This window comes from Pollachius pollachius (genome assembly GCF_949987615.1).
Source record: "Pollachius pollachius genome assembly, chromosome: 18".
Classification (NCBI taxonomy): Eukaryota; Metazoa; Chordata; class Actinopteri; order Gadiformes; family Gadidae; genus Pollachius; species Pollachius pollachius.
The window spans coordinates 10,905,055-10,930,480 of NC_136951.1; the positions used below are offsets into that span (position 1 = coordinate 10,905,055).

The 25,426-nt window shown below is 46.3% G+C and overlaps 1 protein-coding gene across 5 annotated transcripts; it reads left to right on the plus strand.

Annotated features, from left to right (window-relative positions):
* Nucleotides 1-540: 540 nt before the first annotated feature.
* Nucleotides 541-25,165, plus strand: camk2b2 (calcium/calmodulin-dependent protein kinase (CaM kinase) II beta 2; the record flags this gene model as incomplete). 5 transcript variants are annotated; one of them, XM_079755607.1, is made up of 21 exons in its annotated part: nt 541-641; nt 2,398-2,492; nt 3,626-3,685; nt 3,898-3,952; nt 5,420-5,485; nt 7,094-7,166; nt 9,442-9,544; nt 9,999-10,082; nt 11,380-11,474; nt 11,912-12,034; nt 13,319-13,402; nt 14,363-14,405; nt 15,109-15,180; nt 17,399-17,436; nt 18,556-18,624; nt 19,592-19,636; nt 20,437-20,485; nt 21,185-21,260; nt 21,737-21,831; nt 22,253-22,489; nt 23,615-25,165. In XM_079755607.1, the coding sequence occupies 20 exons, from the start codon at nt 541-543 to the stop codon at nt 22,486-22,488; spliced, it is 1,662 nt and encodes a 553-aa protein (XP_079611733.1). In that variant the 3' UTR covers nt 22,489; nt 23,615-25,165. The 5 variants fall into 5 exon arrangements, with proteins under 5 accessions (XP_079611733.1, XP_079611736.1, XP_079611734.1 ...); XM_079755610.1 differs by having other exon boundaries at nt 560-641; nt 17,402-17,436; XM_079755608.1 differs by lacking the exon at nt 7,094-7,166 and adding an exon at nt 7,961-8,033 and having other exon boundaries at nt 560-641.
* Nucleotides 25,166-25,426: the final 261 nt, after the last annotated feature.

The following is a 25,426-nucleotide window of genomic DNA, read 5'->3' on the forward strand; positions in this document are numbered from 1 at the left end:
CATGCCTTGTGTGATGCTCCCATTGAGGAAGCAATCCACAACATAAATCCCTGTATTGACTTACCATAGCAACTAAAGGGCAGCATAGTGGGGTTGCTATATCCTGTAATGGGAGCCATCCCTCCCCACTTACTCCTTAATGAGCTCATTCTGTATTAATTGTAACGTCAAAGTGACTTCTTAATTACTACAAGGTAAACTAACTCGAATCATTCAATTTAAAAGCCTCCACAAGCCCAGGTTGTGGTGTTCTACCAGCAATATAGGCCTATCAATCAATCGGTCAGTTCCTTGGCTATTTTGGTATCGTAACGAAGCTATTGCAGTTTCTCATCACCCTATTTTATGTTATTTGTAAACAGGGCTACGGCATTGCAGTGTATCTTATTTCTTCACGGCTCTTGCTGTAACGCGGCTATTCTTAAATAGCTTTCTGGGCACATGCAGTGGACCGACGCGGGGACGGAGAGTTAGAGGTGGGCGTGGCGTGGTGTGGGCGTGGTTTGGTGTGGGCGGAGACTGGGTACCATAGAGCGCTGCATGACCGTCTATTTCGGGCTTCAGCAGCACGGGAGAAATATGGCAGTGACTACTTGCACACGTTTTACAGATGAATTCCAGCTTTATGAAGAACTTGGCAAGTAAGACCTCCTTACATGTTTATTAACTCCTACTTATCCACCCGATTGTAAATCTGCGGGGTCCGGGGAATGCACATCTGCAGAATAGTGTGAAGGGAGATGGAGATGCGTCCCTTTTAAAACAGACCGAGCACCCCCCCTCGGTCTCTCTTTTAATGGCTTTACCCCCAAAATGTTTGAACAAACTCTCCCCTTTATTCAAATCAAAATGTTGCACTTTATAGACCGCTAATTTACGCATGCTAACGTTCCGAATCGCTTGTGCGGAAAGTCCTACGGACTGCAATTGCGCTGTAGTGTCTGCTGGTGCATGGGTCGGTACAGCATCAGTTCATTCTATGATAATTACCCTCATCCGTCCAACGGCTTTTTGAGCGTGGGTGCAGAAATTACATCTTTGAAGTTATTCATCGTTTGCCTTATAGATTCGCAAATGGCCATAGGCAATATCTATTTACTATGCCTCTTTCTCTGCTCCTTATATCCGAGGAGCGTGTGTAAGTGCGTGTGTATGTGTCTGTGTGCGCGCCCGCGCTTGTGTGTGTCCTTATATGCGGGGAACGTGTGTGTGTATATGTGTGTGTGTGTGTTTGTGGTCGACCATTGTAGAGGGGGAGAAGCGAGGGATACCCCCGCGCTGGCTCACTAATGAGGTGTTGGTTGAATGCCCGTGGACTGATGGATGATGGACGTACAGAAAAAATGATGATGGACGGACGGATGGATGTTGCATGCCCAAACGGCAGAACGTGTCGAAGCAGATGTTTTGTATTTCTTTCTGGTGTTGCGTGGGAGGGAATTTGTACCCTGCTTATACAAACACTATCAACCCCCCCCCCCCTCCCAAAAAATAAAATAAAAAATAAACAATATTCATTCGACTTGATTTATTATTCATGACGATAGACGTGTTTGTGGTGGACTGTGAGGGAAAAGGGTTCTTAGCCTCGTTCGAAGAAAGCGGAAGATGTGAGCCTGTAGCCAACTAGTGGAAAAAGAGGATGGCTTGGCTCGGCTGTGTCTTTGCAAATTCTAATAATTCATGTTCCCACATGTTGAACCGTGAAGCCCTCGTGATGTAAACAGCATTCTATTTGCCCCCCCATTTCCATAACCGTCTAAACGTGCTGAAGTGTTTTAGGTGACAGGGCTTTGACTCAAGTATTTTTTTTTATTATATAACAAACCAAAGAAGAGCTATAATTAGAACCAGTGAAACAAAATTATCTGTTATTTTTGTTTGTCTTTGATTGGTTTGGGCTGGGAAATGTCTGTAGACAGGTATGAAAATACTTTTCTACAGAGAGGTTTGGGTAGACAGGCCGACACACACACACACACACACACACACACACACACACACACACACACACACACACACACACACACACACACACACACAGACACTCCCAGCATATTAGGACACTGTCTCCCAAGGTCTAACGGTTTTAAATGAGCAGTCTTTCAATTCTTCCCCAGAGTACTTCAAAAGTAAAGGAGTCTAGATAAACCAGCAGCAACAATGTGAACAGAATCACTTTAAAGACCTTCAAAAGGGCCAGGAAGACCTGTGCTTGTCACACAGCCCTCCTTTCTCTCTTAAGGCTAAGTTGGTGGCTTAAATTGGTGGCTTCAGTCGGCGGCTATAGGCGCTTCGAAAGCAAGCATGTAACACTGACTCAGCTGGCTGTGAAGGCAGCTGAACTTCTGTCTCCCGTCGTCATTCTCTTCTGTCTCCTGCCCCCCCGTTTCCCAGGGGAGCCTTTTCAGTGGTGCGCCGCTGTGTCAAACTCTGCTCGGGCCAAGAGTACGCAGCAAAGATCATCAACACCAAGAAGCTCTCGGCCAGAGGTGAGCATGTTATCCACGGGCGGTCCTGCTCCGAGATTGGGTTTGAAATGCATTCACGAAACATTAGAATCAATCTTTGCTGAAATACATGATACCATATTGAGTTTTCAATGGCTCAAATAACCAACCTGGGACAGATGAACGGGCTGTGTTGTCCCTTGTCTGGTGTTGGATGGGCATGTTTTCAGGTGCTCTGAGTGTTTGATTCCACTTGTGTTTTCTTCTGACGGAGGCTAGTTGGACACAAAGGCTGGCTGAGGTGTCATAAGGGTTTTCTAAACAAGCTTAATAATGCTGCAAAGAGCCAAAGGGAATTGCCAAAATGACACCATGAGGAGGTGTTGCTGTCAGCGCAAACCTGCTGACTTCATCCGCTTCTATTAAAGTTCCATCTGAATTCACGTCAAAGTATATTTACTCTAGAAAAAAATGGTGTGTGTGTGTGTGTGTGTGTGTGACTGAGAGAGAGCCATCCCAGTTGTTTGATTTCCTCTAAACTAAAGAGCCCTGGCAGGACAGTAGAGGGCTGTCTGCTTCCAACCGTCTGTCTCTGAAACACAAAGAGAGAGTCGGGGAGGAGCGGCTCTGTGGTTAACGCAGCCCAAATGGATCAGAGCATCTCTGTTCCCTCACACAAACTGTCCCTCTCTCTCTCGCTTCATAAACAAATCAACCACTGGGACGAGGGTCATTGACCCATGACTGCCTGAATCCATATGGGGCGCACGTTGAAATGTCAATGGCTACAGGGCGGTTTGGTTTTTGGTTTTAGTTTCGTCCATATTTGTGTTTTCTTGTGTTTTTTCTTTTCTGGGTATGTATAGATTATTTTTGGGGTTGGTTTATGTGTGCCACTTTTCTTTGTTCTTTGTCTCTCGGACTGAAAAGAGGAAATGCTGCATAAATAGATAAAATGCTGTTTATAGCCAGACCCCCTTCTAGGTTACCTCAGCCAGCGTGTTGAGTTGTGGCACTAACACCCCCCCCCCCCCCCCCCCCCACACACACACACACACACACACACACACACACACACACACACTCTATGTGCTGTACAAGACGTGAGGCAGTGTTATGATGAATGTGTTGTTTACGCGTTGTGTTCAACCCGTCTTCCCTGGAACGTCTCCTAGACCACCAGAAGCTGGACAGGGAGGCCAGGATCTGCCGGTTGCTGAAACACTCCAACATTGGTGAGTCTGAGAGCTCTTTTTTAGAATAAGCCCTTTGGGCTGCACCTCGACTGACACTGTCCCTATCCGAAATAGCATCATCCTAATTATCTCATTTCTTATATTTTTGACATTTTGACTTTTTTTCCCGCATATCCTCTGTCGCATGCTGTAGTCATTTCTCTTCTGTGTTTTTAATCCCATCTCCCTCCTCTCTCTGTGCTGGTTTGCAGTTCGTCTTCATGACAGTATTTCGGAGGAAGGTTTCCACTACCTGCTGTTCGATCTGTGAGTTCCTTCTCTCCTCCCTCGAGACCCTTCTGTCTTGCTTAGTTTCCTTCTTCTCTTCCCCCTCTTTTCACGGCTGGGCTCATTATTTTGCATCTGTCTATCAGTCTTTGCGTTTTGCTTCTTCCCTTATCCATCCATCCTTCTCTCTCTTTCCCTCCCTTCTTCTCTCTCTTTCTCTGTCTCTCTTTTACATCTTATACCGGTTTCTAATGCTCTTCTCCGAATTACATAACATGCCAACCCCCTTCTTGCGGTGCGCACACACACGCTCAGACACACGCACAGACGAACACACACACACACACACACATGGTTACCGTTCCCTCGCATATTGGATTCAGTTTCCATGGCAACACAGCGGGAGAAAATCCTGCAGCAAGGGTTTCCCCTGGTGAGGACTTCCCCCACCTGCATGCGTTTGCGTGTGTGTCTATGTGTGTGTGTGTGTGTATGTATGTGCTCTTACATGTGTGTGTCGTACATGCGTCCAACTGTGTTTGCATGACTCAGTGTTTGGCTTTCTGTGTGTGTGTGTGTGGCAGTGTGATTGTGTCTTTATGTGTGTGTTTGTATGTGTGTGTGTATGTTTGTGACATGTGTACATGTGATTATTTCTTTCTGTGTGTGTGTGTGTTTGCTTGTGTGTGTGTGTGTGTGTGTGTGTGTGTGTGTGTGTGTGTGTGTGTGTGTGTTTGTGTGTGTGGGTACATATACATACAGTATGTATGTGCAATTATATCGTTGGGTGTGTGCTGCTTTTGTGCACGCGCACACAAGCGGCACCCACCCACCCACTCTGGCTGCACTGGGGCTGTGCTGCGGTCCAGAGCTCGCAGGGCTCCTCAGCCATCAGAATGTAATCTCATAACGCATCGCTGGGTCCGGACGCCGTGGACATTACCTCATCCTCCAGCACTCTGCGCCGCCCCTCTCAGCCCATCTGCATCCCCCTGCACGACTGTCTCTAATTGTGTGTGTGTGCGTACTTGTGTGTGTGTGGGTGTGTGGGTGTGTGTGTGTGCGTGCTTGCGTGTGTGTGTGATTTTTGTTTGTGTGAGCTGTCACTGTGTGTGATTTTTGTTTGTGTGAGCTGTCACTGTGTGAGTGCGCCAATAATGCACAATGCACAATCAAACGTACAAATACATATGCGCAGGCACACACAGACACACACACACACACATATGCAGGCATTTTCTTCTTCCAAACAGGGATTTAGTTCTATCTCTCTCTCTCTTTCTCTTTTTTTCTCTCTCTCTCTCGCTCTCTTTATCATTCTCACTTACTCACTCACACACACACACACACACACACACACACACACACACACACACACACACACACACACACACACACACACACACACACACACACACACACACACACACACACACACACACACACACCTCCACCTCTGCGCTCCCTCCTCCCTACTCACGGTGATGTATGTGTGTGTCTCTGCAGTGTGACCGGTGGGGAGCTGTTTGAGGACATCGTGGCGAGGGAGTACTACAGTGAGGCGGATGCCAGGTAAACATGAGCTCTGCCCTCTGGATCATCAAGCGTCAGGAGCCTATAATCACCCCCCCCCCCCCATAGTGGAGAGTCCACTATGCGTGCCATATTGTTGTAAGTGTTGTATAAGCAGACGGAATCGCTCCAATACTCTTTGATTCCTGCTCATATCTGCTATAGAGATGGGCCCACATCGCCATCACATCCGCCGCATTGGAAGAATCGCTGGTTGAAACGTTACTTGGCGTACGACTACCTTGATGTCGGTTGTCTTGGTTTTTTGGACGATGTATTCGTAATTTAGCGTGAAATTATTTGTCACAATGGGAAGACATTGTGGTGTTCGCAACTGCCACAGCATTTTTCCTGTGAGACGTGGCAGCGCAAAGTTTCCCGTAGCTTATAGGTCACGGTTTATTTACGCTACAGGACCACAACCCCCTTGCCCTCTCTTTATGTCGGAGCATCGCCAGCGAAATAATCCCACGATGCATTCTGATGAGCAAGCGCTAAGCCACGTATCTGGAGGGTAGATCCTGGTGGCTCACCTAAGTAGCTACGGACAGACAGACGGACACAGGACGCATGCATCACCCGTACTGTCTTGTCGGTTCAACTGTGTCCTTGTATCCATGTGGTCTTCTAGTGTGTGTCCAGAAATGTGTTTAACTCTCTGTCCTTGTATCTGTGTGGTCGTGTAGTGTGTGTTAAGACTTGTGTTTAACTCTGTGTCCTTGTATCCGAGCAGTCTTTGAGTGTGTATTCAGAAAAATGCAACAAATGATTTCGTGGGGCTTTTATGTTTGAATTCATTCCTGCCCTCTTTTGCACCCCCCCCCCCCCCCCCCCCCCCTTTCCTTAAAGACCCCATGACCTGGGGTGGGGTGTGTGTCGTATTGCTGCAATATGGGGCCTATTTGCAAGTATAATAAGGGGATCAGCGAGAGGCGGAGGAGCTCTGATATTTGAGACCTCCCCGATTTGGAAGGCGGATTTTGAGGGAAGAAAACTGGCCAAAACTCCCGACGCCACTGCGCGTTAGGCCTGGTTCTGTTTTTATACTGCAGGAAGAACCAAGCATGTCCTAATGCTATTGGTTCAAGCTTACATAGATTGAGAGGAAGCTAAATAACAAATGCATTGTCTTTATTTTTGCCAAAGTAAAAGAGTGATTTTCCTCATCATGGCGTCTTTAATGTGGTTTTCATTCCCCCCTCGTTTATGTGATGTTTGCACGTCCAAGAACCTTACAGCGGTATAAATCGGGACCCTTTGTGATGCGTTGATGCAATTCAGAGTAACATCCCAAATGGAGCTGAGTTGTTTTGATGTGACACTCCAAGCGGATGTGGTCTGCAATCGGTTGGAATTAACGATGATAATGCCACGTTCAATCGTTCAATGTGTTCAACGATTGAACACATTGAAACACGACCCGACTTGAGAAGGAATGCACTGGCTATCTTTCATCAAACCTGAATCAAGAACTTGGTCAGGCCTTTGAAAATCCCCAAATCAACCTTCCATCCATAATTTCCCTATGAATATCGTTGCCTCTAACCCTCCCTCTCCCTTCTTTTTACACCCCCCCCCCCCCCCCCCCCTGTTGTTTTGTCTCCACAGTCATTGTATCCATCAGATTCTAGACAGTGTGTGTTACACCCACCAACATGACATAGTGCACAGGGACCTCAAGGTGTGTGTGTGTGAGTGTGTCTGCGTGCGTGCGTGCGTGTGTGTATGTGCGTGCACGCGTGTCTCTCACACCGTCTCTGTACGAGGTTTTACACGACTGCTATGCTTTGGGTTTGCCTGTGCATTGAACCAAACACACCCTGCTGTGCCTGTGCTTGCGGGTCCGTTGTTCGATTTTTTCCGTACTTTTACTTTTTTTGGGATGCGCACAAAACTTTGCAACGCTGACATCTCCATGCGAACGCTGACTGCTGTTCCACACGGCTATATTTTAACCTGAGTATTATTATTATAGAGAGTGGGAGAGAGAAACCAGAGGGAGTGAGGGGGAGAGAAAGATAAGAAAGAGGAGCGTGACAGGCGGACAGTGACAGGAAAGGAGCTATTTGTAGAGAAGGGAGAACGCTGAGAGTGTGTCTGTCAGTAATGTTCTGGATTCATGAAATCCTGAAAGGCTGGTATGACACCTAAAGCCTAAAAAGTAAGGAAAACACAATAACACATTATAGAGCACACTGCTCACATTGAAAGTACATGCGGTGCAAACCGCATTCTGCTATGCGGGAGCTAATATCAGAGCCCCAGATTCCAAATCCCTTATTTAAACTCTAGGCCTACACATGCGTCTGTCTGTGCGCCTTGCGTGCGTGTGTGCGTGCCTGAGTGTGTGGGTGCGCGCGTGTTGTCATATGTGAATGGACTTATTAGACACTTCTGCTGCATTCCTTTGCATGAATCTGACGGCGCGGCAGACTATGCTCAGATTAACCCGCTCCCCCTGCTGTTTGCATGCAGTCACTGCATCCAGCAGATACTGGAAGCTGTGCTCCACTGTCACCAGATGGGGGTGGTGCATAGAGACCTCAAGGTCAGTCGTGTGTTTGGGGGCGTGTGTGTGTGTCAGTGCGTGTGTGTGTCCGTGCATGTGTCTGTGTGTGTGTGTGTGTGTGTGTGTGTGTGTGTGTGTGTGCGCGCGCGTGTGTGAGTGCATTTGGCAGGTGTGTGTGTTCCTGTGAGTGTTTGTGAGTGTGTGAGGCGTATTGTATTGTAGTGTATTTGAATCATATCTGTTATGAATTTTGTATTCGAAATTGTTTCATTTTTGCCTAATTCCAGAATCTTTATAAATCTCTGGCTGCCTAATTCAACCATGCATGTTTGCATCTTTCTGTGCGTGTATGTGCATGCGCGCCTGTGTGCTAGTATGTGCATTGATGTGTGTGTGTGCTGTGCGCGTGCATGTGTGTGCAGGCCAGCAATATTCCCTTGAGTTTGAGCATGCATTGTGGCGATTTGGATAACTCGGATGTCATTTAAGTTGTTAAGTCACACAACCTTTGATGATTGCATTGGTATAACTCGATAACCTTCATAAAAAATAAATAAAAATATGCCCAGAACTACTTTTCCCACATGCCTCTTTTATGGCATAATTTTCAATACCATAATAAGATGGCGCCATCTCTGCATTAATAAATAATGAATTGTTAATCACTATTGTCCCTGCATTGAACCCCCTGCGGTTAACAAAGACAACTGTATTGTCACTCCGAGAAATCATACCGCATCACATCTGTTTAATACCGGGCCCATCTGCTGGGTTCTGTGTGCACGATGACATCACGTCCACTATTGTTACTAAGATTATCATGATGACTCTGTTAAAAATACAATGGATTGATTCAAATATTGATTCACGACGTCTTTCTCTGAATGTGCTGAAACAATTCTCGGTTGAACTAATCTGATCTGGGATGACATACCCCACTGGTGTCACCATGGGGACCTGTGAGGGGTTACCATGGTGACCTCTTCATGCCCCTCCCCTCCTCTCACTGGTAACTCCATGAGTCTAACTGATTCCTACAGCTACTCTGCACTCTGTCCAGGGGTTATTGCTTTTAGAAACTTTGTCGTACCGCACACTTTACATTCTTTATTTAGCTGCTCCAATTTCGATTGTACCGAGCCTCGATTGTAAGTCGCCTTGGATAAAAAACATAGACAAAATCTAGGTTTAAATGTAAATCCTGGATGTGAATCCCTCGGGGGAATGCGCAGTAGCTCTAGTAGAAGTCCGTGATGAACCATATGCTCTGTTGTTCCTCCACCACTACAGCGTTGAGTGTAAAAACCTATGCCCTGGTGGCGGTGGGGGTGGGGGTGGTGGTGGTGGTGGTGATGGAGGTTGTCGAGGTGGTGGTGCTGGTGGAGGTGGGACTGTTGTTTGTGCTGGTGAAGGTGATGACGGTGGTGTGTGCTTTCCCATGGCCCAGCCAGAGAACCTGTTGCTGGCCAGTAAGTGTAAGAACGCGGCGGTGAAGCTGGCCGACTTCGGCCTGGCCATCGAGGTGCAGGGGGAGCAGCAGGCCTGGTTTGGTGGGTGGATTACACACGCATGTGCCTGCGCACACACTTACACACATACACACACACACACACACAAACACACACACACACACACACACACACACTCTCACACACATACAGATCCACAGGCAGAAACAGTGAGCCAGAGATAGATAAACACGCATGCATGCGCACGGGCCGGTAGACAGACAGATGGATGAACGGAGAGATAAAAACAAACACAGACACACAGAAACACACACACATACACACACACCCACAGAAACACTCACAAACCCACACGCACAGAAGCAGAATAACAAAAACACCAGCAGACACACATACACACACCCACAAAACACTCACACACCCACACACAGACTTAGAACAACAAACACAAATGCACAGGCAAACACATGTACGCACTACGCACAGGTGTTGAAATGAGTGTGTCTGAGGGGTGTGTTACTGCGGTGTGTCTCAGGGTTCGCGGGGACCCCAGGGTACCTGTCTCCAGAGGTGTTGAGGAAGGAGGCGTACGGGAAACCTGTCGACATCTGGGCCTGCGGTCAGTTCCTCCCTTCACACATTCACACATTCACAAATGAATCCGTTCATCTGATCATCCTTTCATCTGGTACTTTGTTGATCTAGTCCATCACTTCATCAGTGAATCAGTTCATCACGTCATTAATTCATCACTATGTCACTTCATCACATTTTTATTTAATTTGTACAAGAGTTTATAACTTCACCAGTGCATATTCTTCTGTCAAACCATCTTAAATTGATGGAGCCTATTCCCTAAATCATCAAAATCATTTAAACATTTGTTTTGTACAAGCGCGCAAGAGAGGTAGGGCCATAAACAATAAAAAATAAAAAATACAGTACAGGGTACAACATACAGTGTGTCAATGTGAAAAAAAACCTCCAGGGTACAATGTGAGAAAACCTCCAGGTTTGCAAAACAATGTGCCATTTCCTATTTTATTTTATCAGTTTCAGTGTGGATAAACTGTGTTCCCAAGAGGCTGAGCTTACAGGAAGGGTTACAGCAATCTTGCACAGTCTAAAGAGCTCAGAGGAAACTTCCCTGTTCTACTGTCCTTTACTCAATTAATGACGGCTGCTATTAGAAGAAAAAACGTAGGGGCATGCATTCGATTTCGTTGCATAACCACCCCTCCCTACTTAGCATGGGCAGATAGCCTACTACTCTTTACTCAAATGTATTTGTTATCCCAATGCAGCAGCCAAAACGGATGAAAATACGTGTTAACATCACAACATTGTGTAGCCTAGACCTAGCAAGGATACTGACATTTGGATACTCGCTTCTGCTTCGATGAGTTTGCTTAGATATGATTAAGTTTCTAAATATATCGAGATCAGACATTTACAAACTTAAATTCATCATCAGTGTGAGGAACTACAGTAACACGGTGCGCTGTTTGGGCGCGCCGCTCTAATTTACCCGTGTAGAACGATGCGTCGCATTAGTTCCGTAAAATCAGTAAAATCATAGTTGTTTTATTTGGTCAGCACGGGGGGGCCACAGGGGGGGCCAGGGACATATCTGCAGGGGCACCGGCCCCTGTAGGCCCCCGTGTTGAACCGCCATTGTTCATCACTTAATCTCCTTGTGCTTACTGCACTTTTTACTAACTCTTTATATGTGATGTTTATGTGTGTGTGTGTGTGTGTGTGTGTGTGTGTGTCTGTGTGAGCACTTTTGTGGATGTGTGTGCGTTTGTGTGTTTGTATGGATGCGTGTGCGTGTTTTTGTGTGTGTGCCCTTGTGTGTGTGTGTGTGTGTGTGTCTGTGTCTGTGTGTGTGTGTGTGTGTGTGTTTGTCTGTGTAGGAGTGATCCTGTACATCCTCCTGGTGGGCTATCCACCATTCTGGGATGAAGACCAACACAAGCTGTACCAGCAGATCAAAGCCGGGGCCTACGACGTGAGTCCTCCGACACACACACCACCACAGGCTTTAGCCTCAAAGCGGACCTGTCAACGTCAGCCATGGTTTTATATCCAAGAGGACTGCTTCTTATGCATGTTCAAAAATGTCTGCAAAAAAACGAATAAACAATGTAAAGCTGGTCGATGACGTCATTTGTGGGTGTGGGTGTATGGTTGTGTGTGTGTGTGTATGTGTGGGTGTCTGTCTGTCTGTCTGTGTGTCTGTCTGTGTGCGTGGTTATGTGCGTGGTTGTGTCTGTGGTTGTGTGTGTGTGTGTGTGCGTGGTGGTGTGTGTGTGTGTGTGTGTGCGTGGTGGTGTGTGTGTGTGTGTGTGTGTGTGTGTGCATGGTGGTGTGTGTGTGTGTGTGTGTGTGTGTGTGCGTGGTTGTGTGTGAGTGGTTGTGTGTGTGTGTGTGTGTGTGTGTGTGTAGTTCCCCTCCCCAGAGTGGGACACGGTGACCCCGGAGGTGAAGAATCTGATCAACCAGATGCTGACCATCAACCCGTCCAAGAGGATCACCGCTCAGGAGGCCCTGAAACACCCATGGATCTGTGTACGCATGCACACACGCACACACACACACACACACACACACACACACACACACACACACACACACACACACACACACACACACACACACCATGAGACCCATGATGAGAGATACACACACTAAGACACGCATACTGAGACACCCATACTGACACACACACACACACACACACACACACACACACACACAAACACACATACACAGAGGTCAGGTTGCAAGCATGCACACACACACACACACACACAAACACACACACACACACACACAAATACGCACAAACACATGCACACAAACACGCACGCACACACTCACATACACACACACACACACACACCCACCCACCCACACACGTGAATTAAAAATATATTTGGTTGGTTATTAGGCTCCAAGGGTATGTCATCAATATATTTAGAAGTTCATTGAAGCTTGGCCGGCTCGCCTGAAAACGAGGCTATGGCCAAAAGGAGAGTTATCGTAAATACTAAATTAAACAACATTATTAAAAGTCAGGTCCCAGAAATGTAGTTAACTTAAGTCTCTCTCTCTCTCTCCCTTCCCTCCCTCTCTGTGTGTCTCTCTCTCTCCCTTCCCTCCCTCCCTCTGTGTGTGTCTCTCTCTCCCTTCCCTCCCTCTCTGTGTGTGTCTCTCTCTCCCTTCCCTCCCTCTGTGTGTGTCTCTCTCCCTTCCCTTCCCTCCCTCTCTGTGTCTCTCTCTCTCCCTTCCCTCCCTCTGTGTGTGTCTCTCTCCCTTCCCTTCCCTCCCTCTGTGTGTCTCTCTCTCTCTCCCTTCCCTCCCTCTGTGTGTGTCTCTCTCTCCCTTCCCTCCCTCTGTGTGTGTGTCTCTCTCTCTCCCTTCCCTCCCTCTGTTTGTGTGTCTCTCTCTCCCTTCCCTCCCTCTCTGTGTCTCTCTCTCTCCCTCCCCTCCCTCTCTGTGTGTGTCTCTCTCTCTCCCTTCCCTCCCTCTGTGTGTGTGTCTCTCTCTCCCTTCCCTCCCTCTGTGTGTGTCTCTCTCTCTCCCTTCCCTCCCTCTGTGTGTGTCTCTCTCTCCCTTCCCTCCCTCTGTGTGTGTCTCTCTCTCCCTTCCCTTCCCTCCCTCTCTGTGTGTCTCTCTCTCTCCCCTCCCTTCCCTCCCTCTCTGTGTGTGTCTCTCTCCCTTCCCTCCCTCTCTGTGTGTCTCTCTCTCCCTTCCCTCTCTCTGTGTGTCTCTCTCTCCCTTCCCTCCCTCTGTGTGTGTCTCTCTCACTCCCTTCCCTCCCTCTCTCTGTGTGTCTCTCTCTCTCCTCAGCAACGCTCCACTGTGGCCTCCATGATGCACAGACAGGAGACAGTGGAATGTCTCAAGAAGTTCAACGCCAGGAGGAAACTCAAGGTAACTAGAACACGTTCAGAAGTTCACTTACTTTATGCAATTGTTTTATGTTTTTGTTTGTTTCGTCTGGATGTTACTGTAATAAGCTACAATTCCACCTGGGATTATTGCTTTTGTTTTTTCATCAAATGGGAAAATGCGAACTGCACTTCAATCTCTCTGACGTGTTATTTCACTGTTTTTATGAAAAAAAATACTAACAAATAATAATGACAATTATTTGTTAATTATACTGTCTAACACAAGTATAGACAGTGGCATGTCCTGGCTGGTTTAGTTTGGCTGGCCTAGAATGATACAGGAGAGGTTGAACAGACCATAACATCGTTACCCTTTGGATCAGTGTGTGGAGAACTTAACTTAACTTATAAATCACACAATAAATGAAGTCATTGTATATCAATTCATCATCTGAGAACTTACAAATATGTCTTCCGCAAAATGATAAAATACCTCCTTGGATAGGCGGTCTTCTGAGTACAGGTTTTGTGCTGCAGTGTTCTTTGTCAAGTTTTCAACAAAGAAATCGTCAGGGTTTGACCCAGTTTGTTCCCGCTCGTCTCCCAACTATGGGCCTTGATAAATGGTCATGTGCCGCCCCTAAAGGCTTGGTTATGGTTCCACGTTGACGCAACGCAAGAGGGTTTACAAACCTATTCTTGTGGACCCTCTTTGCATCCACCGCAAGGTCCGGACGTGCGCCTCCCAGAAATTGTAACCTTGCGTCGAAGCGACACAGCAGCAAGGGCTGTGATTGGTCCGCTCACTAAAACCCGACAGAGTACCAAAACAGGTGGTTTGCGTGGTCGTTGCGTCGACGTCGAACCATGACTGTGCCTTAAGTCACCTGAACCACTGCAGCTAGAACCCTGCACTGCCCCATCGATGTTTGCTGTCCTTCCTCATGGTTGCTCATTGTTGGTCTCGTACTTAGTCATTGATCATTTGGATGTTTTTCAGGGGGCCATTTTGACGACGATGTTGGTGTCCAGGAACTTTTCCGGTGAGTGGCTGAGGTCGTCCTATCAGGTCGCTGCAGAGTGTGTTGGGTGCTGCAGAGTGTGTTGGGTGCAGTTGACCATGATGGGTGCAGCTGATGGGAGGATTGGACATCTGCTCCGTGACAACGTCTTCCACTCACACCGTCGCACACACGCACAAACACAAACGCACACACACACACACACACACACACACACACACAAACGCACACGCACACACACACACAAACGCACACAAACACACAGACGCAGGCACGCATGCACGCACAAGCATATGCACCCGCACACACACTCACACACACGCACGCACGCGCACACACACAAACACACACATACATAACACACATAACACACATACACTAATACACATACGCAAACACACAAATACACACACACACACACACACACACACACCAGTAACTGGAAGGCAATGCTTCTCAGATGTTCATACAAACAATTTACATGTAATTTTCTGGATCCCTTTAAATTTTGTAATGAAGTCTTTTTTTTTCCTGCGTTTCCAGTTTTTCCCACTTTCTATCAGCTGTAAGTTCAATTTGATTAAATCTGTATTTTAATGCGTACATCTCTCTCTCCCTCTCTCTCTCTCCCCCTCTCCCTCTCTCTCTCTGTCTCTCCCTCTCTCTCTCTCTCTCTCTCTCTCTCTCTCTCTCTCTCTTCTCTCTCTCTCTCTCTCTCTTCCAGTGGGTCGACAGACCACAGCTCCAGCCTCGATGAGCGCCGTAGCTGGAACCACCGCAGGGATAGTGGAACAAGGTTAGAAAGACAGACAGACTGACAGACAGACAGACTCACAGTCTGACAGACAGATAGATGGAAAGATAGACAGATAGATAGATAAAAAGATAGCTAGACAAATAGACATATAGACAGACAGACAATTAGAAAGCTGGAGAGACAGACAGACAGACAGACAGACAGACAGACAGACTCACAGACTGACAGACAGATAGATGGAAAGATAGATAGACAGATAGATAGATAAAAAGATAGCTAGACAAATAGACATATAGACAGACAGACAATTAGAAAGCCGGAGAGACAGAAAGACAGACAGATAAACATATAGACAGACAGACAATTAGACAGACAGACAGACAGACAGACAGACAGCAGACAGATAGACACATGCACACACACAAGCAGCTTGTTTTTAATTTTTCTTCCCAAATCTTTCCCTAATGCTTCGGAAATGTTTGCCAAGGTAAGCTTCTCCCCCCAAGCACCCCCAACCTTTTTAGGGTCTGGCCTGCTATGATGTGAACCCACTAGGGGCGGTTTTAATAAGCGGGATGTGATCTAATGTTGGGATGCAGGAAGGGGATGAGTGTGCAGATGTATGTTCAGTAAACACCAAATCAACCAGTAAGACATTACCATACGAAAGATATGAACCAAATTACAGGATAGGTACAAAATAGGCCACAGGGTCATAGTAATTATAATAACAATTCATTGCATTTATGAAGCACATTTCAAGAGACTCAAAGTGCGTAGAGTATGTGCAGCAGGATATAAGGTTCTTAGAGTAATTACAATTACAATTGTACAGGAAATATGCCAGACATGTAGAGGATATGATCAGAGGCAAGGCAAGGCAACTTATTTATATAGAACTTTTCATACACGAGGCAGACTCAAAGTGCTTCACAGAGAAAAATTGTCATACAATAAAATAAAATAATAGATAATTAAAAGAAAACATAGGAAAAGTTAAAAAAATTATAAAATATATATAAAATAAAGGCAAAGTTAAAAAAATGTATTGAAGATCAGATCATGTATCTCTCAGAGTAGGTACTAGGTATATATACAGAATGTAATTGCATATTCAGTACATTCTAAGTATCTTACGTTATGTGTAAAGAATGATGTGTCCGGGATACGAACACAGTTTGAGAAAACATTTCATGAGACAGACATTTCATCAAACTGCTGTTTATATGACCCTGAACTCATGTTCTCTGCCTTCGTCTGCCTCCTGGCACTTTTAAATATATATTTTTTCCCGTTACATAAAGACAAATCACGCCAGACATCTTACACGTGTCTACATCCTCAAAGGATGTGTGACCGCCAATCAGGAGTAAGATAACCTGAAAGGAACCCCTGGTTGTCATGGCTACAGACCGTTATAGACCGTGACACGCAAGCGCGAACATCGCCGGGGCACGGCAGCACTTAGCGGGGATTTGGTCTTCATCATTTCATAATTTCCCGCCCGTTATATGAACCTAATCCATGGTTGGAGATTAACAAAAAACATTATCAAGCACCTCCAGGTCTAACCCACTCTCCCTATAGTCTCCTAATCCCTGAGCAGTACTGTGTGTGGGTGTGTGGAACGCACATGAGTGAGTGTCTGTGTGTGTGAGTGTGTGTGTGTGTGTGTGCTTGTACATCTGTGCGCGTGTGTGTGGGTTTGTGCACATGTTTGCATCTGTGTGTGTGTGTGCGTGTGTAGATTATAAATACAAAACGCAGACAGAGGTTATTTGGTACTTGATGCACTCTGCTTACCTAATGCCTCAGTGAGCTCTGAGGTGGGTGGTATTTTTAAATGTGTGTCTCCCTTGATTTGCTTTCTGTGTTCTCTTTTTAAATGTCCATTTGCAGGACTGGAGGTGGTAGAGAGGGGGGTTAGTTTGAATATATTTTGAGAGGGAGGGCTTAATTCTCTCGCCGGATGTATTCCCCGGTGGAGATTTTTGAAGGGAGGATTTAGAGAGAGAGAGAGAGAGAGAGGCCGTCACTGTTTGTGAAGTGGTGACTAAACTACAACAGGCTTCCCCACTTAACCTTACACTAAAAGTGACGGCTGAAACTAAGTGAGCTGTGCAGTTAGCAGCATCTCTACATGGGTGATTATGTTGCATTGGGATTGAGTGGAGGTATTCCAGCGTAGATCCAGAGCGCTTAGAGTGGGACGCTGGGACCATGACTTCTGTGACCGTGTCCTCCTGTCTGTCCGTAGCAGCCAAGAGTCTCCTGAACAAGAAGGTGGACGTCAAGGTAGGAGGCCCGCTCCCCGTCTCTCTCTCTCTCTCTCTCTCTCTCTCTCTCTCTCGCTCTTCCGTTCATCTGTCTGCTTGGTGTAGTCTCTCGACCGTGTTCTTAACTGTAACCATAAAGTAGTTCAGTCAATACAGCGGTCATCGCACACACAACTCAAAGTTTTGGGGAATGTTAAAGTGTTCCAAGTTTTAAACGGGACACTAACATTCTGCAGAATTGTTGTGGATGCATGCTTTTTTTTTGCATGTTTGTTTTGGACATGAATGTGTTTTCACTGTGCGTGTGTGACTGTGTGTTTGTGTATAAGGGTGGCTTTGGAACACAATTTTTCACAATATTTGTCAGTATTTGTAACACAATTTCTGTTATTTTTCGAGGTCTTTTATAGTTTGAAATTAATATTGTTGCATTATTCATATTTTATGATTCATATTTATCTGACCTATCGCCTTCTTATTCTAGCCTGTCACTGTGTGTTTTATTGTATATAGAACATGGATGTAGGTTTTATGACCTACTCCAGTTCAGCCAGTTCGGTCGCTGGGACATCCTGATCTTGCTTCCTTAAATCCTAGGCTGCTTTTCCCTCCGCTGGTCTGATGCTAATCTCCGATTATTTCTAACCAAATTATTAATCTATATTGCATAATCCTAGTCCCTCCGAAGATGGCCTGAGTCTCAACCTTGGTGTCCTCGTTTAGTTTCAATGCATGAATGTATGTCTGTCTGTCTGTCTATCTGTTTATCCGTCTGCCTGTCTTTCAGAAATATGACACATGTCTTCATGAATTCATGCTGCAGTCATCCTGCAGTTTCAGAACGATTTATAGGATTCCATGTCTGAAGGTTCTGAAAGTTCCCGCTCCCTGCATGTTTGTCGCTTCTTGTTTACAGAGCCCTTGTCTGGCAGTGCAGGCGGTCTTTAGAAATGTTGAGGAGGTTTTGAGGAGGACTATTTTTTAACATGTTTCGGTACGGTTGGTCGTGGATCTCCTATCCAGTCTGCATGTTTCAATGTGACTCCACAACGGTGGACAGTCGACATGGGAGGAGAGGAGACCTGGTGATGTGGCCAGTGGTATTAAAGTAGAGACACTGTTGTGTTCTGTGCTTCAGCCTCAGAGCAACAGCGCCAGAAACAGCACGGTGACCAGCCCCAAAGGAAGCGGGACCACCGCAGCCCTGGTAAGCTGCGTGTGTGTGTACGTGTGTGTAGTCAGTGGCGGTTCTACGTCCAGTTGAACCGGGGGGGGGGGGGAGGGTTTGTATCATGACCCTACGGACTTCAGTGGAGGTTTCATTCCTCCAATATGCCAATTCCCCACAAAATGTTATGTACATTGAAAACCACTTCGCGGCGCGTTTTTATTTTTTACTGCTCATGGCGCCCCCCATGTGATTTTGCGCCCCCCACAAATATGGCGCCCCGGGCGGCTGCCTGGTTCGCCTGTGCCTAAAACCGCCACTGTGTCTAGTAATTATATATATATTTATTTTATATATTTCTCAATAAATAAAATGAAAGGCAGGTTAATTGCTGTTCCATTTTTTAACACTGAAAGCCCCGCCTTCAAAGTCTCTGATTGGCCGGAGAACATTTGTACTCTCGAGCCAATTAGAGACCTTGAAGTTTACGTTGATTCAACTTTTTACTTAGGCGAAAATCAAGTTTAAAACGCAAAAATGTAGTTCATAAAACACTACAAAAATTTGGTTTAGAGCAAATAAAGTTAAGAAAAAATAACAAAAGCCTAGGAAATAGAGTGAAACTTTACATTGTTTTAACTTTTGATGTCCTGGAATAAAGAGACACACCTACGTAAAGAAGCAGGCAGCTGTCGTCTCTCTCTGTCAGCCGTCACTGTTGATTGTGACAGACAGATAAAACATTGTATGACAGTCTTTATTTTAGTGTGGGCATTTGTGTAAGGAGGAAAACAGATGTGCGTGTGCGTGTGCGTGTGCGTGCGTGCGTGCGTGTGTGTGTGTGTGTGTGTGTGTGTGTGTGTTTTTGAGGGTGTCAAATTATTTGCTCAAATAATTTCGACCAAACTTACACTGATCCCTTCTATCTATTTTCATCCATCTCTCTCTTCCACTTCCTCTTCCTCTTCCTCTTCATCCTCCTCCTCCTCCTTCATTCTCTCTCCAGGAGCCTCAGACCACCGTTATCCATAACCCAGTGGATAGGACCAAGGTATACCTCTCTCTCTCTCTCTCTCTCTCTCTCTCTCTCTCTCTCTCTCTCTCTCTTTTTCTCTCTTTCTCGCCCTCTCTTTCTCTCTCTCTCTCTCTCTCTCACTCTCTCTCTCTGCCACTCTCTCCAAATCTTTCTACATTCTCTTCATCATCTGTCATCTCCATTCAAAATCCTCAGTCTGTTGGTTAAGAACTGAAATCTCTGCTCTTTTATGTCTAACATAATGTGTGTGTGGTCAGATCCGTGGTTGTTTGTTGATTCTAAACACCCTGAGTGAGAACTGTTGAACTCAGCCATTCAGCCCTCCTGTTAACCAACCTCACGTCATAGCAACACTATACAAATAAAGGTGGAACACACATCGTCTGATCCACGTTCCACCATTGACCTCATAAAGACACTGGGTACTGATCGAGGAACCTCATTGTTTAAAACCAGGGCGCTGGAGTAAATGTGAAGCTCGGTCAGCCAGGTGCAGGCTGGGAAACAGAGTCCTCTCTGTGACCACACTCTAGTCTGAATGGCTTCCTATACAGGCTTTGTCCAGGGTCTTCCTTTAGAGCGTCAGTCTTTGGGTATGTAAGTGGTGTCAATTGGTGCATGAAGAATGTCAACATGGATGTGCTTTTTTCAATCACCATGGACACCACGTTCATGGTGATAAATACTTGTGAATCAAAACTTCAGAACCATGAATTGACAAACAAACGTGTTTCACTGCTAATTTGCGTGCTTATATTCTGTTGCAAAAAATCATAATCATATTTAATAAAAAAACATTTTGTGTTCATCTCCAGGGATCTTCAGACAGCAGCAGCACCACCATCGAGGATGAAGACGTGAAAGGTAGACACACCACTCCTGATCTCCTTTTTTATTTTGTATTGTTTTTTTTGATAAAGATTACATATGCCAAATAATCTGCATTCTAAACTCCTAGTGTGGAGTGAGAGACCATAGCCATCACAGCAGACCACCAGGGTAAGAACCTCACGAGTATGAGAATAGCGCCTGGAGGTCACACTCGCACCGCAAAACAGGAACAGGAAGTGAGGACATTCGAAACACAGTGGGAGTAGGCAGACGTAGAGGAAGTACCATGTGGATGGATGTAGAAGGTTGAGATAGAACAGACTAGGTCAGATGCCACCACTTGTTTTGCATCTGAATGAGTGTGATTCATGTGTTAGAAAAGATTAGAAAAGTAGGAAAGAGAATGAAAAAAAGGGAACTTGTCTATACTGTCAAGGGTGTTGTGCAATTCTTATTTTAATGTGTGCGTGTGTGTGTGAGTGTGCGTGTGTGTGTGTCTGTCGAAACAAAAACTTGGATTTGTCAGTATTTTTAATGTCCTTAATTAGGCATGAGTAACCGTTTGGCAGCTGTGGGCTCACAATTTTTTGGACGGATCACAATTTGGTTTTAAACAGAACTGGCCACCACCAATTTTCCATCCCATCTTGTATGAAAGCTCCTTTCCATGTCAATCAATAGATTGATGCATAAAAGCAAGACTCAATGAGTTCAAACTGTCTCTCCCTGCAGCTCGTAAACAGGAGATAGTGAAGATCACCGAGCAGCTCATCGAGGCCGTGAACAACGGAGACTTCGAGGCCTACGCGTGAGTACAGCTCCCGTCCCCGCACCGACCTGCATCTGCTGTGTCCATGGCAACTGTATCCATGGCAGCTGTTTCCATGACAAAGTATCCATGACGTTTGTATCCCAAGACCACTGCACTCATGACGATAACGTCTGGGAGAGCTGCATCCGTGTCAACCGTATCCATGACAGCTGTTTCTATGACAACTGTACCCATGACAACAGTGTCCAGGACAATTGGATATGTGGCTACAGTATCCCCGAAAACAGTATCCCTGACAACTGTATCCAGGACAACAGTATCCCTGAGGTGGGGATACTTATCGGTTGTCGTCGGTCGTCAGGGCAACGTTCTTTCACACCGGGAAGCAAGATGTGATTTAATGTTCTAGGTGCCAGCTACATGTGACCCATTGACCCTATCTAGTCATGGTGAAGAATGTATGATGCTAATGTATTATGTATTGTTGAACGGGTTGTCATGTCTTCATGCAGGAAGATCTGTGACCCCGGGCTGACCTCGTTTGAGCCGGAGGGACTGGGAAACTTGGTGGAAGGGATGGACTTCCACAGGTTCTACTTTGACAACCGTAAGGCCTTCCAGAGCATGATTAGAATCACATTCAATGAACACATTAAGAGACACCCGTGTAAAGTCACAACCGATATCCTGTCTCCTCTCTCCTTGCCCCTATCTCCTCTCTCCCCACCCTGTCTCCTCTCTCCTACCCTCTATCTCCTCTCCTTGCTCCATCTCCTCTGTCCTCGCCCCTGTCTCTTCTCTCCTACCCTCTATCTCCTCTGTCCTCGCCCCTGTCTCCTCTCTCCTAACCCGTCATCTCCCCTCCTCCCTCCTCTCTCCTGTCTCCTCGCCCCTGTCTCCTCTCTCCTAACCCGTCATCTCCCCTCCTCCCTCCTCTCTCCTGTCTCCTCTCTCCTCGCCCCTGTCTCCTCTCTCCTACCCTCTATCTCCTCTCTCCTCGCCCCTGTCTCCTCTCTCCTCTCCTCCAGTGCTGTCTAAAAACAGTAAGCCCATCCACACCACTATCCTGAACCCCCACGTCCACGTCATCGGGGACGACGCCGCCTGCATCGCCTACATCCGCCTCACGCAGTTCGTGGATGGCCAGGGCCGCCCCCGCTCCAGCCAATCAGAAGAGACACGGGTGTGGCATCGCCGGGAGAGCCGGTGGCAGAACGTCCACTTCCACTGTTCTGGAGCCCCGGCTGCCCCCCTCCAGGGATGAGGTACACACACCGGGTCTCGACTGCTTCTGCCTGGTTTAAAAACAACGCGTCATGTCATGACGCCGAATGAACACTAGAGGGAGATTTATAAACCACCGGTCGATGATGCATGGCAAAATAAAAAGTCGACCCATTATTTTAGAACAATAACTAGTGAACACAACTCCTTGTCGTCACCAGTTATTGTTTATACTACTCGTGTTTGTAGTAGTAACAGACTTTGAAAGTAGAGCAATTACACAAGATTTAATGTCAATCAATGTTCATTGGGGTCAAAGCTAAGCTAGGTTAGCGGTAGCTGCACGCAGTACCGCTTGTCAATTCACCAATCAGAGGTCTGCAACATCTAGGAGGACGTTGCTTGGCTGTCGCAACTTTGATTTGCTGACACACACACAAACACACTCACTCACTCACTCACTCACTCACACACACGGCCGGACGCAGACATGCACACACACACACACACACACACACACACACACGGAGACACAGACACACACAAACTCTTGTGCTTACACAGCTCAACATATAGCCTATATATAGACCAACAGGGAACCGCCCTATAAACCAAGAAGTACCCTCCAACATGCTTAGAGGCTGACAGCTCTGATGGATGACTCAGCGGTCTGTACCCCCCCCCCCCCCCCCCCATCGCTGCATCACATGGCTGCGGCACATGACCGGTCACATGCGGTGGCCCGCGGTGGCACGTCAGCCCTCCCCTGCCTCTGGGACCCATCCCTTAATCCTCTCATGGTTTAGATTCAAATAAGGATGGAAACAGTGGTGGTGGGTTCAGGGCCACATACCATGGAGAGACCAGCCTGGCCTGTCTCTCTTTAAAAAAGTATGAGTGAATGTCTTCCTTTGGTTCTTTTTTCTTTAGTTATTCACTTGTTATTATTAATGCTATTCTTTCTTTCTTTAAGTATTGTTATTCATCTTGTTTCTTTCGTTCTTTCTTTGCCTCTTCCTGCCTCTCTCCTTCTAATTCTCTCTGCCTTCCTCTCCCTCTCTCCCTCTCTCCCTCTAATTCTCTCTCTCTCTCTGCCATCCTCTCCCTCTCTCCCTCTAATTTTCTCTCTCTCTCGCTCTACCGTCTCTCTTTTTCTCTCGCCCCAGCCTCCAGCAGGACCACCCCTCTACCGGCAAGGACCGCTCCTGCTTGCGATGCCCACTGACAACTCACCAGATCAGGGCCAAACATCCACACAGGGTCCCTTGAACAGACCCTTTTCATGGAGCCGCTGTCCAGAACACAAACCTTTACATGTGGGGCCACAGTGGTATACGCTCATGGCCTGACACACACACACACACACACACACACACACACACACACACACACACACACACACACACACACACACACACACACACACACACACACACACACACACACACACACACACACACACACACTCTTCATCTGGGCGGATCACTCCATTAACGGTGCTGTAGGTACGATTTGAGAGTTGCAATGAGAGCACAAGAGAGACTTGGAAAATAAACAACACAAAAAAAAGAAATCCCTCTCTCCTCTCTCCGTCCCTCGTTTCTCCGCGGTTGAGAGGTGTCCACCTGTGATTGACAGGCAGGATTCCCCCGAACCAATTAGGGAGGAGATGCCCTGATTGGCCAGATAATTTCCAGGGGCGGTCTAAGATTGAGTTAGTCTCATGTGGAGGCAGGTGCAGTCCACTAGAAACAGATATTTTGACAGCGCATTTCACTGGTCAGACGGATGGCTCTGGCGTTTACAAAAAATTACAATCTTCAGTATAAATCACAGAAATTATCTAGGAATTCGAGCTCTTGAATCTTACCTACAACACCTTCCACTTAACTGAACCCCTCATACCAATATTAATATGCCTGCAGTCTATGGTTGTCGTAAAACGTTGAAAACTTGTACATATTATTTAATGGTTTGTTCAAACTTCCTTGATTTGGATTCAAGAGTTCCCTCTTTTCTAAGACAATGTGCATGACTCTCTGTGCCTCTGTGGATTGAACCCGTGTCCGTTTTCTGCACGATTAAGACTGACCCCGTGTCGAATCTACCTATGAATGAATACCATAATAATCCCGTGTCATGTTGATGTGTGCGCAAGCACGCCAGCGGTGTGAATATATCCTCTGTGTTGACCTCTAACCTTTGACCTTTTGATCCGATGGCTATTTGATTGGAGTATCGTCGGGCCCCATCCCCCCTGCTTTCCCCCACTGACTATAATCCGTCCACCGTGACCTTTGAACCTGCTCGGTGAGAGATGAGACACACCTACCACCTATCAATCGTCTTACAGCATGCTACGCTATCGTTGTGCTACTTACTACTTGATACTTTACGCATAAAACAACCTAACAAACTTCCATTATGAAATGACAGAGTGTCGGGTATGCACCTTATAAGATACACCGTGTAAAACCATTTCCACGTGATGACTTATGAATATCATTCACTTATAGACGGTGAACTATCTGCATGTGATGCAATCATGTTAATAATACAGTATACACTGATGAGTTGGGTGTTGTGTGTTATGATTGGTCGATCGATTGATTTCTGACGGTGGCTGCTGGTGACTTATACACTCTACTTCTATATTTTCTGATCTTTGTAATTGTACAAGATGTATTGTTCTCCTATGATTGCGCTGTCATGGATGAGAAAGAGACGTTCATTAAACAATTGAGCTGGACCCCCCTTTCCAGGTTACAACTCATTATTAACGAACAGGGTTTGTTTCTCACTGGTGAAAAAAACGAAGGTACTTAAAAGGAGTCAGTAAGTACATCCAAGGAGATATAGGAGTTAAGATTTAGAGGAGCACAATGATTGAATACATTTTCGATAAATGTAGACAAATTCAGCTATTTTTCAGAGAGTAACTCACTTTTCCAGAAGAGGGAGCTAAACCAACACACACA